This window comes from Haliotis cracherodii, unplaced genomic scaffold (genome assembly GCF_022045235.1).
Source record: "Haliotis cracherodii isolate W230 unplaced genomic scaffold, xgHalCrac1.p SCAF_3, whole genome shotgun sequence".
Classification (NCBI taxonomy): domain Eukaryota; kingdom Metazoa; phylum Mollusca; class Gastropoda; order Lepetellida; family Haliotidae; genus Haliotis; species Haliotis cracherodii.
In genome coordinates this window covers 20,946,710-20,965,376 of record NW_027266286.1, presented here as the reverse complement: position 1 = coordinate 20,965,376, position 18,667 = coordinate 20,946,710, and the positions used below count along the sequence as shown (strand labels likewise).

The 18,667-nt window shown below is 43.3% G+C and overlaps 1 protein-coding gene across 1 annotated transcript in view; it reads left to right on the top strand.

Moving 5' to 3' along the window:
* Window positions 1-18,667, top strand: part of LOC139474371 (cleavage stimulation factor subunit 3-like) — a 57,601-nt gene that overhangs the window by 29,275 nt on the left and 9,659 nt on the right. Inside the window, exons 4-17 of the mRNA XM_071257357.1 lie at window positions 4,104-4,136; window positions 4,324-4,421; window positions 6,210-6,311; window positions 6,909-7,035; window positions 8,302-8,460; window positions 9,231-9,312; window positions 10,276-10,385; window positions 10,703-10,819; window positions 11,021-11,095; window positions 12,194-12,337; window positions 13,064-13,166; window positions 15,467-15,536; window positions 16,993-17,089; window positions 18,323-18,427. Of these exons, the coding sequence (XP_071113458.1) occupies window positions 4,104-4,136; window positions 4,324-4,421; window positions 6,210-6,311; window positions 6,909-7,035; window positions 8,302-8,460; window positions 9,231-9,312; window positions 10,276-10,385; window positions 10,703-10,819; window positions 11,021-11,095; window positions 12,194-12,337; window positions 13,064-13,166; window positions 15,467-15,536; window positions 16,993-17,089; window positions 18,323-18,427 (1,422 nt within the window). The remainder of the gene's footprint in view (window positions 1-4,103; window positions 4,137-4,323; window positions 4,422-6,209; window positions 6,312-6,908; window positions 7,036-8,301; window positions 8,461-9,230; window positions 9,313-10,275; window positions 10,386-10,702; window positions 10,820-11,020; window positions 11,096-12,193; window positions 12,338-13,063; window positions 13,167-15,466; window positions 15,537-16,992; window positions 17,090-18,322; window positions 18,428-18,667) is intronic.

Below are 18,667 nucleotides of genomic sequence, written 5' to 3'. Positions count from 1 at the left end.
AGCCCATGTACAACCAACTCATTACTGATACTAAGACAAGCCCACGTGTAACCAACTCATTACTGATACTAAGACAAGCCCATGTGCAACCAACTCATTACTGATACTAAGACAGGCCCATGTGTAAACAACTCATAACAGATACTAATACAAGCCCATGTGCAACCAACTCATTACTGATACTAAGACAGGCCCATGTGCAACCAACTCATTACTGATACTAAGACAAGCCCATGTGCAACCAACTCATTACTGATACTAAGACAGGCCCATGAGTAACCAACTCATAACAGATACTGATACAAGCCCATGTGCAACCAACTCATTTTAGATACAAAGACAAGCCCATGTGCAACCAGCCCATTACAGATACTAAGACAACAAGCTCATGTGCAACCAACCCATCACAGATACTAAGAGAAGCCCATGTGCAACCAACTCATTAATGGTACTAAGAAAGGCCCATGTGCAACCAACACATTGCTGATACTAAGACAAGCCCATGTGCAACCAACTCATTACTGATACTAAGACAGGCCCATGAGTAACCAACTCATAACAGATACTGATACAAGCCCATGTGCAACCAGCCCATTACAGATACTAAGACAACAAGCTCATGTGCAACCAACCCATCACAGATACTAAGAGAAGCCCACGTGCAACCAACTCATTAATGGTACTAAGACAAGCCCATGTGCAACCAACACATTACTGATACTAAGAAAGGCCCATGTGTAAACAACTCATTACTGATACTAAGACAGGCCTATGTGCAACCAGCTCATTACTAATACTAAGACAGGCCCATAAGCACCCAACCCATTACTGATACTAAGACAAGCCCATGTGAAACCAACTTATTAGAGATACTAAGACAAGCCCATGTGCAACCAACCCATTTAAGGTTCACGGCATGACCATGTGCAACCAACTCATTACTGATACTAAGACAGGCCAATGTACTACCAACTCATTTTAGATACAAAGACAAGCCCATGTGCAACCAACTCATTTTAGATACTAAGACAAGCCCATGTGCAACTAACCCATTACTGATACTGAACAAGCCCATGTGCTCAGCATTAAGAGGCTAAAAACAACGACTGGTGGTACTGGCTCGGAGTCAGTAGACTGTCTGAGTGGGGTATTCACGTTAAACTGCGGCATGGTATCTCAGTGGGCTAGCACTATAAAATCTGTATGCACCTCGCTATGTAAGTGCAATAATCTTGGACGCGACGTTAAAAACCTATTTCACCTCAGACAGATACTCTGGGGCAAACTGGAGTATGAGGATGCATTGTTTTAAATGCCATGAAATCAATCTATGTAAGATGTAAAATTCTGTGTCCAGCTGAATGGACAGTGCACACCATGATTCAAAGTAAAGTACAGCCTAAAAACAGAGATGCCTCCTTACCCCCTTCGTAAGATGACGATTAATGAGATGTTCCAGTGTGTAATATCAGTGTATCAGTTTACCGGCAGAAGTAAGATCTGATTTTTTGTTAGATTGGCATACCCGCTAATGCAGATGACATTGTTACAATTACTGCAACAGGAAATGGTACTAATTTGCTACTGAACTGTTGCAAAGACAACAAGCTTATGTGCAACCAACCGATTAAACATTCAAAGAAAACAAGCCCATATGCAACCAACCCATCACAGATACTTAGACAAGCCCATGTGCAACCAACTTATTAGAGATACTAAGACAAGCCCATGTGCAACCAACTTATTAGAGATACTAAGACAAGCCCATGTGCAACCAACCCATTACAGATACTAAGACAAGCCCATGTGCAACCAACTTATTAGAGATACTAAGACAAGCCCATGTGCAACCAACTTATTAGAGATACTAAGACAAGCCCATGTGCAACCAACTTATTAGAGATACTAAGACAAGCCCATATGCAACCAACCCATCACAGATACTAAGACAAGCCCATGTGCAACCAACTTATTAGAGATACTAAGACAAGCCCATGTGCAACCAACCCATTACAGATACTAAGACAAGCCCATGTGCAACCAACCCATTAAACATTCAAAGACATGTTCTAATGGTACTAATTTGTTACTGAACTGATTCAACATCGGGTGTCATAACATGATGATTAAGATAATTAAGATTATCATCTTTAGAAATCTGTCAATAAGTAGAGTGAGTGAGTGAGTTGGGTTTAACACCCCTTTTAACAGTATTCCAGTCATATCGCGGCGTGTCAGCTTATGTGAGAGGAAAGCCCAAAGTAATGCAGGCCTCAGACGTTTACCACTTCGGTGAAACCCTCGAGCACGGGTATGGTGCTGACAAAACTAGAAACATAATTGGGGCGAACCAGGATTCGAACCCGCAATCATAGGTTTCTGGCGTGCCCAAGGGACGCAACTCTGCACAGCGAATCGCGACGCCTTAGACGACTGGGCCACCCATGCCGTCAATAAGTAGAACCACAGATATTTGGTCTATGAAGTTATGAAGAATGCCTTTTGAAGATATGACTTAGAAGCAACCAGGCTCACATGCAACCAACCTTGCACAGTCACAAGGACAATATGTCCACTCGCAACCAACCCATCACAGATACTAAGACTACATGCAACAACTTTTTATAGTTACTAAGACACTTGCAGCCAACCTGTCATACTACCGACCAAAAATCAGGTTTTAGATAACAACTAATGATTTCAATGTAGCTACCGTTTAAGTGTCAATTTACAATACTGTGGGACCTGTGAAGATCTGAGGTAGAATAGGTGTTCATCAACCTATACTTGCCATAAAAGGCGACTATGCTTGTCGTAAGAGGCGACTAACGGGATCGGGTGGTCATGCTCGCTGACTTGGTTTGATGCATGTCATCGATCCCAATTGCGTTGATTGATGCTCATGATATCTGGATTGCCTGGTCCAGACTCAATTATTTACAGACGGACGTCATATAGCTGGAATATTGCTGAGTGCGGCATTAAACAACAAAGAAAGAGAAAGTACAATGCTGTGGTGTGGCATTTGAATGCAACATCTAATCGCAATGATGTGATGCGCAGAAGCCAAAGTGTTAACGAAGGGGGAACTCACAATGACGAATGCAGTTGAGCTAAGCACACACTTATAAATGCCCCTGAGACAGTATCTTGATGAACAGACAAAATGGCAAATAGTTGGTATGATAGAGGTTCGGAAGAAGGTTTGGCAAATTAGAAAGTGTAATTTCTTGACCGTCGGACAAGCACCATTGATGGGATTGCAATGAGACCTTCTAAAAATGAAGACACCTAGACAAGATCGTCCCATTATTTATTCTGCACAACACAATTCAAATCTGCTCCTGGCGAATGGCACCGTGTTGCAAGCGGTATTCCAGGGCAACAATTTTGGCCATGATCAGAACAGGGGTGTTGGTGTCATGGTGTGGGGCATTATAACACGTGACAGGCGAACAGATTTGGTTACTGTGAATGAACATTTGACTGGCAAGCGATATGTTGACGATATTTTATGTCCTGTCATTGTTCCATTCACCAGAATTTTGAACAGCAAGATGACATTGTCAGACCGAATGGTGCCCGATTGTCTCACACGGCATACAGACATTGGATTTGCCCACTAAGTCACTTGACATGTCCCCAACAGATCATCTGTGTAATGGCGTGCAATAATGAGACCAACCATGTGCCAGTTAATCAACAGTAAGCCATCGAGATGTCCCGCATTTATCACCCAACGTGTTTGAACACACCAGATATTTATCTACCCCTGAAATGAATTTTCATCGTGTAACATTTATCGTTATTACACCTTCACAATCATTTCATCAGTTCCCTTACTTTTTGTTGGTAGTATATATACACAGACAACAGGCCCACAAACAACCCATCATATATACTAAGACCACGAGCCCACCTGCAACAAGTTTTCATAGTTACTATGACAGTCAGTGGGGCCATTGTGTCAGATGAAGTCACACACGGACATTGAAGCACCTTGACTTCCGTGGACAAAAGTCCCCTGTACTTGCCCACTTTCTTTGATTTCCCCAATGTCTTAATCTTTACAGCAAACTATATTATATTTTCTGTCATTTCAGTTAAAACTCAAGAATTATGAACGAGTAGAAAAGGTGAGACTCTTGATGATTTAGATAGACGTAATCCTTTTAAAATACACTGCAGAATAATTTGACATTAAATTGTCTTTAAACAGTAGACAAAACATGCCAAGTGTGTACAAATTATGATATTTTATGTAAATGGTTAAGCAAACCATGTGAACCTCCCTTAAATGTCACTATGTGTCGTCTTCACCAGTTGTTCCAGAGATGTCTGATCAAGGTGCTCAACATCGACCTGTGGAAACTCTACCTCAACTATATCAAAGAGACCAAGGGTAGCCTCCCATCGTACAGGTCAGTGTTGTCTCACACAGGTCAATCTCCCTATCATACAGTTCAATCTCACCCCATCATACGGGTCAATCTCCCTATCATACAGTTCAATCTCACCCCATCATACAGGTCAATCTCCCTATCATTCAGTTCAATCTCACCCCATCATACAGGTCACTCTCCCTATCATACAGTTCAATCTCACCCCATCATACAGGTCACTCTCCCTATCATACAGTTCAATCTCACCCCATCATACAGGTCAATCTCCCTATCATACAGTTCAATCTCACCCCATCATACAGGTCAATCTCCCTATCATTCAGTTCAATCTCACCCCATCATATGGGTCAATCTCCCTGTCATACAGTTCAATCTCACCCCATCATACTGGTCACTCTCCCTATCATAAAGTTCAATCTCACCCCATCATACAGGTCAATCTCCCTATCATACAGTTCAATCTCACCCCATCATACAGGTCAATCTCCCTATCATTCAGTTCAATCTCACCCCATCATACAGGTCACTCTCCCTATCATACAGTTCAATCTCACCCCATCATACAGGTCAATCTCCCTATCATACAGTTCAATCTCACCCCATCATACAGATCAATCTCCCTATCATACAGTTCAATCTCACTCAATCATACAGGTCAAGCTCCGTAACATACAGTTCAATCTCACCCCATCATACAGGTCAATACCCCCATCATACAGTTCAATCTCACCCCATCATACAGGTCAATACCCCTATCATACAGTTCATTCTCACTCAATCATACAGGTCAATACCCCCATCATACAGTTCATTCTCACTCAATCATACAGGTCAAGCTCCGTAACATACAGTTGAATCTCACCCCATCATACAGGTCATTCTCCCGAACATACTGTTCAATCTCACCCCATCATACAGGTCAATCTCCCTATCATACAGTTCAATCTCACCCCATCATACATTTCATTCTCCCCATCATACAGTTCAATCTCACCCCATCATACAGGTCAAGCTCCGTAACATACAGTTCAATCTCACCCCATCATACAGGTCACTCTCCCTATCATACAGTTCAATCTCACCCCATCATACAGGTCAATACCCCCATCATACAGTTCATTCTCACTCAATCATACAGGTCAAGCTCCGTAACATACAGTTCAATCTCACCCCATCATACAGGTCAATCTCCCTATCATACAGTTCAATCTCACCCCATCATACAGGTCAATACCCGTATCATACAGGTCAATCTCCCTATCATACTGTTCAATCTCACCCCCATCGCACAGGTCAGTCTTCCCCTATCATACAGGTCAATACCCCCATCATACAGGTCAATCTCCCTATCATACTGTTCAATCTCAACCCCATCACACAGGTCAGTCTTCCCATCAGACAGGTCAGTGGGGGTCACAGAGGTCATTTTCACCATCATACAGGTCAATTTCACCATCATACAGGTCAATTTCACCATCATACAGGTCAATCTCCTCTATCAAACAGGTCAGCCTCCCCCATCATACAGGTCATTTCCCCCCCCCCCCCCCCCCCCCCCCCCATTATACATGTCAATCTCCTCTATCATACAGGTCAATCCTCCCCATCATACAGGTCAATCTCACCATCATACAGGTCAATCTTCCCCTATCATACAGGTCAATCCCCCCATCATACAGGTCAATCCCCCCATCATACAGGTCAATCTTCCCCTATCATACAGGTCAATCCCCCCATCATACAGGTCAATCTCCCCCATCATACAGGACAGTCTAGTCCATCATTCACGTTGTTATCTGTGTACAGAGAGAAGATGGCGCAGGCGTATGACTTTGCCCTGGAGAAGATAGGTATGGACATCATGTCGTACCAGATCTGGACCGACTACATTGCCTTCCTCAAGTCTGTGTGAGTATGATGCACTGAAATATCCCATGAACTTGTTGTCAACAGGAAAAAAGTTATTTTTGTCTTTTTGTGTACTATCTATCTATTCCTAAGGGTACCCGGGTAGTGCAACATGACAGACACATGGTGAGGGCACATGGTGAATGTGTTCACCTGTCATGAATAAGGGCTGGGTTTCATGCCTTGTAGGATAAACAGTGTGTCCCTGGCATCTCTTGTTGCTGCAGCTTAGACTTTTAAGAAGTGAACTGGGTTATACCTCTCAAGAGTATTTTGTTTGGCTTCTAAGACAATGAAATTAAATAATAACACAAACTTAATTCCATTTCTCACATCAGGTTCATGCTATCTATACTAATATGTAAAACGTCACGATTATGAGTGAAGCCATTCGAAATGTACCTGCTAACTGATTTGTATACTGAACAAAAGACGTAAGGATCACGAATACCAAACTTATATTTTCCTGTATGTATATAAATACTCCCTACTGTGTAGCCTTGTCTCCCTCAAACACGCAACATGTCCAAATTATTTTGCCGCCTGAAAGATATTACTGTTGCTGACATGGTGATGATGTTGTGCTTGGTGATGCAGTGAGGCTGTGGGATCTTATGCAGAGAACCAGCGGATCACGGCGGTACGGAAGGTGTACCAGAGAGGCGTCATCAATCCGATGATCAATATAGAGATTCTGTGGAAGGACTACTGCAACTACGAAAATGTAAGTCAGGGGCACACTACGGTTAGAGCTGTGAATGTGTCAGTAAGTTCTAGGTCTTCAGGATGGAGCGGTGAAGGTGTCGGGGAGATGTAGGTGTTCAGGATGGAGTGGTGAAGGTGTCGGGGAGATGTAGGTGTTCAGGATGGAGTGGTGAAGGTGTTGGGGAGATGTAGGTGTTCAGGATGGAGCGGTGAAGGTGTCAGGGAGATGTAGGTGTTCAGGATGGAGTGGTGAAGGTGTCAGGGAGATGCAGGTGTTCAGGATGGAGTGGTGAAGGTGTCGGGGAGATGTAGGTGTTCAGGATGGAGCGGTGAAGGTGTCGGGGAGATGCAGGTGTTCAGGATGGAGTGGTGAAGGTGTCGGGGAGATGTAGGTGTTCAGGATGGAGCGGTGAAGGTGTCGGGGAGATGTAGGTGTTCAGGATGGAGTGGTGAAGGTGTCGGGGAGATGTAGGTGTTCAGGATGGAGTGGTGAAGGTGTTGGGGAGATGTAGGTGTTCAGGATGGAGGGGTGAAGGTGTCCGGGAGATGTAGGTGTTCAGGATGGAGTGGTGAAGGTTTCGGGGAGATGCAGGTGTTCAGGATGGAGCGGTGAAGGTGTCCGGGAGATGTAGGCGTTCAGGATGGAGTGGTGAAGGTGTCGGGGAGATGTAGGTGTTCAGGATGGAGCGGTGAAGGTATCCGGGAGATGTAGGTGTTCAGGATGGAGCGGTGAAGGTGTCGGGGAGATGTAGGTGTTCAGGATGGAGTGGTGAAGGTGTCCGGGAGATGTAGGTGTTCAGGATGGAGGGGTGAAGGTGTCCGGGAGATGTAGGTGTTCAGGATGGAGCGGTGAAAGTGTTTGGGAGATGTAGGTGTTCAGGATGGAGTGGTGAAGGTGTCGGGGAGATGTAGGTGTTCAGGATGGAGCGGTGAAAGTGTCGGGGAGATGTAGGTGTTCAGGATGGAGTGGTGAAGGTGCCCAGGAGATGTAGGTGTTCAGGATGGAGCGGTGAAGGTGTCGGGGAGATGTTGTGTTTAGGAGAGAGATGTGAAGTTGTCGGGGAGATGTAGTGTTTAGGATGTCACTGTGAAGGTGTCGGGGAGATGTAGTGTTTAGGATGTCACTGTGAAGGTGTCGGGAAGATGTAGTGTTTAGGATGTCACTGTCAACCCCTTGATCGCCAGACATTTTGTGTGTTACAATTTATCAAGAAAGCCAGACATTGTGTTTGTACCTAACAAGCTATCAGTACCTTGATAGACACATTTCATGGGTGTTTTATAGAGCATCAACCCCTTGATAGCCAAGAAGATGACAGAGGATCGAGCTCGGGACTACATGAATGCCAGACGAGTTGCTAAGGAGTATGAGCTGGCTACTCGGGGTCTTGACCGGAGCCAGCCATCCGTCCCACCACAAAATACAGTTAATGAAGCCAAACAGGTGGGAAACTATTGCCCAACTCTGTTAGCGTGTCAGTGTTCACTCTGGAGTAGGCCACTAGACCATGCACTAAGTCATGGGTTTTATTCCCTCTGTAGGTACAAGGTATATAGCCTTTACATATCATATAAGTTAAGGAACTTAAGTTGACCTGAGTCCCATGACTTCCATGCTTATCATCGACCTAACATCACCTAAAACTAGGATTGCTCTGCAGCAAGAGGCCGAGGTCAGTGTGTTTCATAATATACTGCTAAAAAATAGTTAAGGACCTCCCTATTCTTTCATATTACTATAGTGAGTGAGTTGGGTTTAACGCCGCTTTTAACAATATTCCAGTTATATCACGGCGTGTCAGCTTAATGTGGGAAAGCCCGAAGTGATGCAGGTCTCAGACGTTTACCACTTCGGTGATACCCACGAGCACGGGTATGGTGCTGACAAACCTAGAAACATAATCAGGGCGAACCAGGATTCGAACCCACAATCATAGGTTTCTGGCATGCCCATGGGACGCAACTCTTCACAGCGAATCGCGGCCCCTTAGACGACTGGGCCACCTGTGCCCCCTATAGTAATATGAAACAACTGATTTGTCAGATTAACTATAGTAATATTAAAAATTTGGTAGTCCTTAACTTTTTTTGAGTCGTATATATGCTGGATTACCTGTATTATTTAATTATTTGCCGTCTGAGGAATACAATATACAGTATACCTCCATAGAGTAGTAAACCCTGATGTTAACTGTGACCCTGTTTCCCCACCAGGTCGACCTGTGGAAGAAATACATCGCGTGGGAAAAGAGTAACCCCCTCAGGACAGAGGACCATGCCCTGATAACCAAGAGAGGTAATACCGAGCGTCGTGATGGACGACAACATAAGGATAACTGACCATAGTGTGCATGTGCTGGGATGGGTATTGTTTGTTTCTTTGTTTGTTTGTTTGTTTAACATCGCACTTAGCAATACTCCGGCTATACTCCAGCAATCGAGCTTAGGCCTGACAATCTAGTGATTGTCATCTTGAGAATAGATCAATGCAATTGGTATACGATGACATGCATCAACTAAGTCAGTGACCACCTGATTCCGTTAGTTTCCTCTTATGACAAGCATGGGTTGCTGAAACTAAACTGATCTAAACTAGATCTTCACGGCAGGGTGACTGTATTAAAGATTGTCATTACTGGTTATGAAACCTGACACTGATTGCCCAGGTGACATCCAGCCTTTTTGAACTTCAGGACCTGTTTCGTGTGACATCACTTACTCCCAGCATCACAAATAACACACTTAAAAAAATGTGTTTCTGCTGTTGGATAATTAGACAGAATATTTTCACATAAGTATGTTCAACAATAACCAACAAGTAATGATGAATTTGTTACGTATGCTTTTAAGATTTTAGGAGCTAGGTGTTCAGCTCATACGATTCTGCACATGCTGCTAATAACATGTAACTCATTGCTAGAAGGGGCAGTGGGCTAGCCTAGTAGTTAAAGCGTTTGCTTGTCACGCCGAAGACCTGGGTTGATTCCCCACGTGGGTAAAATGTGTGATGCCCATTTTCCAGTGTCCCCCGCCTTGATGTTGCTGGAATATTGCTAAAAGCGGCGTATAACCGTACTCACTCACTCACTCATTGCTGGAAGCAGGGTAACCTTACTTCTTGCTGAGTAAGTTGACATGAAGCTTCTTGGAAGAATGGACAGTGTACGTGTGTCATCCATCATCAGAGAGTCTGCTGCATGGTTTCCTCTTGTGTCTGTGTTTCAGTGATGTTTGCATACGAGCAGTGTCTGTGTTTCAGTGATGTTTGCATACGAGCAGTGTCTGCTGTGTCTGGGTTTTCATCCTGACATCTGGTACGAGGCCGCCGCGTATCTGGAGCAGTCCTCCAAGATTCTGTCCGAGAAGGGGGTACGTATTAATAAATGCCACTTATCTGGAGCAGTCCTCCAAGGATCTCTCTGATAAAGGGGTACGTTTCATATCAGCTGCCCAACTTAAGAAGAAAGCTACAACCGAAAGCAGAAGTTGTATATTTCAGTGGCTTGTTTAATATTTAAGAACTTGTTTTTCTTTCTTTGATGAGAAGGTAATTACATAGTTTTAAAGAGAATGTGATCAACTCTTTAATATTAGAGTTAAGACGTTAACGAAACTTGGGATGCAGACAGGCCTAATTGTACCTGCGAACTATGACATGTGAAATGTGTGTTATCTCCCTTGTACAGGACCAGAATGCTGGGAAGATGTTTGCTGACGAGGCTGCCGCCATCTACGAAAGGGCAATCTCATCCCTCATGAAGAAGAATATGTTGTTATACTTCGCATATGCTGATTTTGAAGAGGTTGGTATATTCTTTTTGTGGACATTTCTTCTTTATACCCATATATTTGATTGTGTTTTGTATAACTCTGTCATATCAGACCAAACCTTAATAAGGTGATAGAAACTTTATCCCACTTTGTGTTTTAGGTTCATAGGTGCCTTTAGCTATTGGGAATGTTTAAATTTTTTTATTTTTCCGGTTTTGTTTTTGTTCCATCAGGGTCGTATGAAGTATGACAAAGTCCACAACATCTACAAGAAAATGATCGCCATAGAAGATGTAGATCCAACACTGGTAAGTATCTAGCACATCCTTGCTCGCTCACTCACTCACTCACTCACTCACTCACTCACTCACTCACTCACTCACTCACTCACTCACTCACTCACTCACTCACTCCAAGTCTGATCAGAGCTCAGTCTATTGGAGACCACCTCCCTGGTCAAGTGGTAGAGCGTCCATCCGGAGAGCGGAAGGTCGGGGGTTGATCCCTGTTTGTGTCATACCTTTTAAAGACATTAAAATATGGCACTTATTGTGACCCTGTCTGGTGCTCAGGATGAAGGGGCTAAAACAAGGACTGGTCCACGCACGCGCACACAATATTAATTTCTGGTTGAATATTAGCATAATGGGAGCACAGTATACTACATTTATAACGGACACGCTTATAATGAACTGACGGATATAACAAACATATTATTTGGTCGCGGCCCTTTGCTGTATATATGCTTATAACGAATTACGGTTATAACGAACTAAAACTTGTGGTAAACTGTAGTTTACTGTATGTCTCATTGTCCCTGTATAATGTTTACCACAACTTCTTCCTAATATTTATTGACTGAAAGTGCGTGTAAGTTTTTGTGCCAAGACCAGTGTTGAAATTTGTGAACAACGATACACATTGTCAGGATACGATGACAATCACCAAAATCCATTTCCATACAGCCATTGTGACCACTAGATCCTCACAGCCACGACAAGCATGGTTTACTGGGAAACGTCTCCTGTAGGGATTTCGGGTTAGAATAGGTCCCCAGCAACCTATGCTGGTCGTAAGAGGCCACCAAATGAATGCTCACTAAATTTACCCCTGGATTGTCTGTTCCAGACTTGCTTATTTACAGACCACCATTATACAGCTGGAATATTGCTGAGTGCGGAATTAAACAAAAACAAAACAAATTGTACTTTAACACTTGATCAATACACTGCTTTAACTGTCATGTATTGTTCAGATAGTAATTTCAGTCCCCAAATATATTGAATATATGAATTCTAACCTGTCACTCAAAATTTGGAATACATGTCTCATTCATGACCCCAACTTTGGAGAAATCCTAAAATTAAATTCAATATGGCCGCCACATAGTCTGCTCCTGCTTCCAGGCGTATATCCAGTACATGAAGTTTGCCAGACGGGCCGAGGGTATCAAGTCTGCACGGCTGGTGTTCAAGGCTGCCCGAGAAGACAAGAGGTCTCGCTACCATGTGTATGTGTCTGCAGCTCTCATGGAGTACTATTGCAGCAAGGTATGTCACCGCAGGATTCATCTCCAGCTGCACCACAATAGTCGCCCCAAGTGTCCCACATGTCAAAAATTCCCATGTCAACTTATAGTATGGCTTTGCATAATTGACTTGTATTTCAATGTAACCAAGACAATAAAGATCATTCTTTATTGCTTAGTTTTATATCATTACTTTGAATTCAGTGTTAGCGTATCTCTAAATTCCCGAAAATATTAATATATAATATTATTTACTTACCCTGCATTACTGCATTAAGGAGTAATGCAGGATATGTATCATGATGTATATAAATGTAAAAATTATTTTGATTCTTTAAAAAAAATTCTTATCCTGCTTTACTCCTTAATGTATTAATGTAGGATAAGTATATAAATGTGGAAAATATGTAGATATTTTAAGTTATTTATTAAAGTTTCAAACAAAATAAAAAAAGATTTCTAATATGGGGGGCACTCTCCTACTGCTCATAACATTTGCCACAAATTTCTGTTAAGTACAGGTCAAAAAGTTTTTTTATTATGATGTTTTGTTTAACTCATTGGCATTACACATCAGTTGAAAGTAGAGCTTAATATTTTAATCCTCCAAGTGTAACCCGTACAGCTGAATGATCTGAACCAACCTGAGATAAGCTGAACACACTGTACCTGCCTGTTGTACCCTACGGAATAGATCAACTCGTGAATGTTTGTATCATGTCTGCACTCACCTAATGTTTACTTTCAGGAAAAGACAGTTGCCCTGAAGATCTTTGAGTTAGGGTTGAAGAAGTTTGGAGAACATCCCGAATATGATCTCTGCTACATTGAGTTCATGTCCCACTTAAACGGTAAGTGATCGGAAAACAAAAACAAAAAGAATTCTGCATATTTACTATTCATGCTTTATAGGTCGGCATCTCTGCGGAACTCTCATCTTCCTGAGGCAAGGGAGTTTCACTGACTTTAAAAGTCCAGTTTCCATCCTTGCCGAACTAGGCTGGAATTATGGAGTTATATTTTGGCTGGACTAACGAGTCTATGCTTAGTCCAATCAGAATCGCATAATGGAATTGACATCCGGTTCGTTAACTGTCGTGCAGATTTTGGTTGATTGCAGGATTTGCAAGTCATGTGCACCACCAACTCGCATCAACAGATATTTTCCCAATATTTTCATGTTTTTAATCAAGGTGCTCAAGTGATTTGATGCACTTCATGGTGTAAGACCCATTTTATCATAATATAGGTCTTGATTATTGATCAGATTGTCTTGACTGGGTGCCGCCATGGCTTATAGGTTCACTCTGTCAATATTTCATCTGTTTGCCCACACTAAGTTCCCCTATGACCAGTGAATGCATACTTTGCAGTGTAGCCGCTAGTAATTTTTAGTAATGAATCAAACCACAGTCTGGCTCCAGTGAGAGGGAAACCAGTAAGTGCTCAGACCTTAGAGCGTTCAGATTACGTCAGCAATATTTTGCAGCAAGATGTGCTGCAGCGTTGCACCCATCTACTCAGGGTGCTGCTTCAATGTCATGCAGTGGTTGGGTGCACACAAAGTTCATGCTTGGAATAGGGCTCAGTTGACTTCCAAGTGTTATACACAGCCTCATTTACTTACCTAAAAATGGACAGGCATCACTACTAGAACTACACCACATTGTGGCAATATGTAATCACAGATGATGATATAAGGGTAACGCTATTTTTCAGGGCATTATCATTTGCGGAAGTCTGAGGTCTTCCATTAACTGCCCGACAAAGGATGGCAGTTGAAAAGACTGAGGGCTTCTGCAAATGATAATGCCCTGAAAAAGATCGTTACTGTTATGGATGGAATTTGTTATCAAATAAAAAGAAACAACAATATCGGTTTTGAAACATTTACTGCAATGAGCACGAATGTCACTGACCAACTTTTATAAATTTGGAAACGTCATAGAACAAACCAGATGACGTCACTTTTAAAAGTGACGTCACTTTCCCTACCCCATGACGTCACCTAACAACGGGCGTGATAATGGCCCATCGTCCAGCAATATGAGGGCATTACCAAGTTAAAGTGGCCCGCCGATTTCTGATCACGTACGGGTGGTTTAATGATAATTCTATCCATTTTAGCTATAATATAAGGCAGGATACATAGTATTTTATCAAGATCACATGGACCAATGACTAATCTCATCATTCAAGCTATGATAAAGGAAATTATGTTTCCCGCAGTTGAAGTATTAATCAGAAAGAAACTAATTTCTCCTAGTGGTGTGTATTCATAAGCAAGAGACACCGCTTGGTGTCGGTTAGAGATACATATGGGTATCGATTTTTACTCTCGTCCCTTTCACTTCCTTTCATGGTCCTCGCAGTTTGGTTTCTTAATTTGTATAATGTGATAGGGCTGGGACGATACACCAACTGTGCGATCTGATACGTATCACGATACCTTAATCACGATACTTGCATGTGCTCTTATCTGTGGAGGGGGCATGGGTGGCCAAGTCGTCTAAGATGCCGCGATTCGCTGTGCAGAGTTGCATCCCTTTTGCACGCTAGAAACCTATGCTTGTGGGTTCGAATCCCATTTCACCCCGATTATGTTTCTAGGTTTGTCAGCACCATATACGTGCTCGTGGGTTTCACCGAAGTGGTAAATGTCTGAGACCTGCATCACTTCGTGGCTTTCCTCCCACATTAAGCTGACACGCCGTGATATAACTGGTATACTGTTAAAAGCGGCGTTAAACCCAACTCACTCACTCAGACTTAGCTATGGTGCGTAAGCCATCTTGCTCATAGACAGGATGGTCATATACCTGGCACACTGATGATTTACATTTGGCAGTGTCAAGTATGGCACAACAAATGAAAATATGTATGTTTTCGCTATTAACTTGCACTACTGATTAGTGTTTAGTGGAACAGTTATTAAAGCAAACATTTAAGGTCAGAATTGATATTTTTTACTTAATGTGCAACTGTGATCGATACTTGTATCAAGAAGTTAAAAATGGCGATCCACCACTATGTAATGACTTATTTTGTTGAGTTTTTCTACATTGCCTAGCGAGCATTTCCAACATTTATGTGGTTATGTTGATTGTGGGATACATGATCTTTGATGTACTGAATGTTGTTTGTGCTTCAGAGGACAACAACACTCGAGTGTTGTTTGAGAGGGTCCTGTCTTCCGGGCAGATTTCCCCGGAGAAATCCACGTGAGTTTAACAGCACATCTAAAATGTGATTCTCCTGTTTACAGTCAAACTGGGATTTGCATATGAGTATAGTATGGAGATTTTGTATCAGCAAGTAGTGTAATGTAATGATTTGTATCATGTATTGAACATGAACCTTAATAGAATCTTATCGTGTCACAAGAGTTACTGTTAGTTACATAAATACAACTCCTGTGAGGGTAGATTTGGTTGTGTTGTAGTTAATTCAGGGGCGAGAATCTTCTGCAGATCCATGGCTCCTCAAAATTCCACAAAATTTAAGTGTCCATGAATTTGTTAAAATCTGATGGCTTCAAGGGGGGCCAAGCCAACCTGACCCCCCATAAACACCACGCTCTATTGAATAGAAGTTTCATTTGAAAAACGAAAATTTCCATTCTCATCTCTGTTAAATAACCTCATCCCTAAAAGAAATGTAAATCCATATTTTGATGACATTTGATGGATTCATTTGGTGGATCAAAGACTGACTGACACCAGAGACACCAGAAATGGGCTTCAGACATTGTACTCATCTGGGGAATCAAACCCGAGCGAACACTTTAACCACTAGGCTACCCGACCACCCCTTGTTGGTTATAGGGGCAGTGGGGAAACTCTGTGGTAAACTGGTCATTTGTACATTGAAGGCCCAGGCTCACTTCCTCAAGTCCATTTCTGGTGTCTTCTCACCGTTGTACTGCTGGAATATTGTTAATAGTTGTGTAAAACCATGCCGGCTCACTCACTTACATTCTCTAACACTCACCCACCCACAGACCCATTACTCATTCACCCACCCTACTCTCACTCACTCGCTTACATCAAACACCCACCCATCCACTCACCCACCCACGGACCCATTACTCATTCACCCACCCCACTCTCACTCACTCGCTTACAACAAACACCCACCCATCCACTCACCCACCCACCCACCCATCCACTCACCCACCCACCCATCCACTCACCCACCCACGGACCCATTACTCATTCACCCACCCCACTCTCACTCACTCGCTTACATCAAACACCCACCCATCCACTCACCCACCCACGGACCCATTACTCATTCACCCACCCCACTCTCACTCACTCGCTTACATCAAACACCCACCCATCCACTCACCCACCCACGGACCCATTACTCATTCACCCACCCCACTCTCACTCACTCGCTTACATCAAACACCCACCCATCCACTCACCCACCCACCTATCCACTCACCCACCCACGGACCCATTACTCGTTCACCCATCCCCACTCTCACTCACTCACTTACATCAAACACCCACCCACGAACTCACTCAATCTCACACCCATCCACTCATCCACCCACGAACTCACTCACTCTCACACCCATCCACTCATCCACCCACGGACCCATTACTCGTTCACACACCCCCACTCTCACTTACTCACTGATTGTTTATTGTTTAACTATGTATTACACAGAGAGATCTGGAGCAAGTTCCTGGCCTTCGAGTCGGCGGTTGGAGACCTTGCCAGTATACTCAAGGTGGAGAAGAGGAGAGCTCAGGCCATCGAGAAGGTAAACTACTACTGACAGTCCCACACAGTGTGCTTCAGACTCTGGCTTATGCTCTTGGTCAGAAACTCAATATAGGGGCACAGGTGTCCCAGTGGTTTAAGGCAGAGTTGCGTCCCTTGTGTACGCCAGAAACCTGTGATTGTGGGTATGAATCCCGGTTCGCCCCGATAATGTTTCTAGGTTTGTCAGCACCATACCCGTGCTCGCGGATTTCACCAAAGTGGTAAACGTCTAAGGACTATATCACTTCGGGCTTTCCTCCCACATTAAGCTGACACGCTGTGATATAACTGGAATAATGTTAAAAACGGCCAACTCACTCATTCACTCACCTTTTCAAATATTGATTTACCAATATATAGTTTCACATGAGTCAAATTTACAGTATGCTTGTTCTGTCAACTGTCATAGCTGAATACGTAGAGATCAGTAGAGCTAGGAAGATTTAGACTTGCAGACTTCCACCCACCGTCCCCCTGCCATGACTTAACCCTGGCTACAAACAGGGCTTGGCCCAAGACAAGTAAATCTTATCCTGTGACAACTTTAATGGTTAAGAACTCTGCACCTGGCAGCCAGCAGTGAAAGATGATATTGTACTCAAAAGAAGTTAAGGACCTATTCTTCATATTACTGTAGTTAAATTTGTCTTAGTTATGAGGTGAGGTGAGGTGAGGTGAAATTGGGTTTAACGTTTAATATTGCACTTATATAGCATGTACGTGTTTGTGTGTGGCTGCTTTTACTAGACCGGACTGATGCCGATTTATAGTGCTAGCCCACTGAGATACCATGCCGCAGTTTAACATGAATACCCCACTCAGACACAGTATACTGACTCCGAGCCGACCAGTCCTTGCTTTAACCCCTTAATGCCGAGCGCCAGACAGGGTAACAACAAGTACCATCTTTTAACGTCTTTTGGTATGATGCGCCTGGGGATCGAACCCAGGACCTTCCAGGACGCTCTACCACTAGACCATGGAGGCAGTCGTCTTAGTTATGAAAGAATGGGGTGGTACTTAACTTCTTTTGAGTAGTATATATCAATGACCCTATTGACATGAACAAGAAACGTTATTGTTGTGAAAGAGCTTCTTATGTGTTTGTGTAATAATCACACGAGGATATGGTTCTAACTGGCAGCATTGTTTCAGTGTTTTGTTCACTCAGTGTCAGTGAAGAAAGATGAGGCGTTGTGATGTTTGAGTGATGTTAACTTGTTCTCCCTAGGTCCAGGAATTCGAGGAGAAGGAGACGGCCCTGCTGATAGACCGCTACAAGTACCTGGATCTGCTGCCCTGCTCGGAGCGGGAGCTGGAGTCCCTGGGCTACTGGGTAGGTTGTACTCTCTCTTCCACCCTTAGGATAATCCTCTTGTATGTCGGATGTGTGTGTGTCTGCAGGACCTGGTCAAGCCCCATGTTGTACTAGATTAAGATAATCCTCTTGTGTGTCGAATGTGGGTGTGTTCCTGGGTGTCTACAGGACCTGTCCAGTCTCCATGTAGCACTAGATTAAGATAATCTTCTTGTGTGTCGGATGTTTGTGTGTCTACAGGACCTGTCCAGTCTCCAT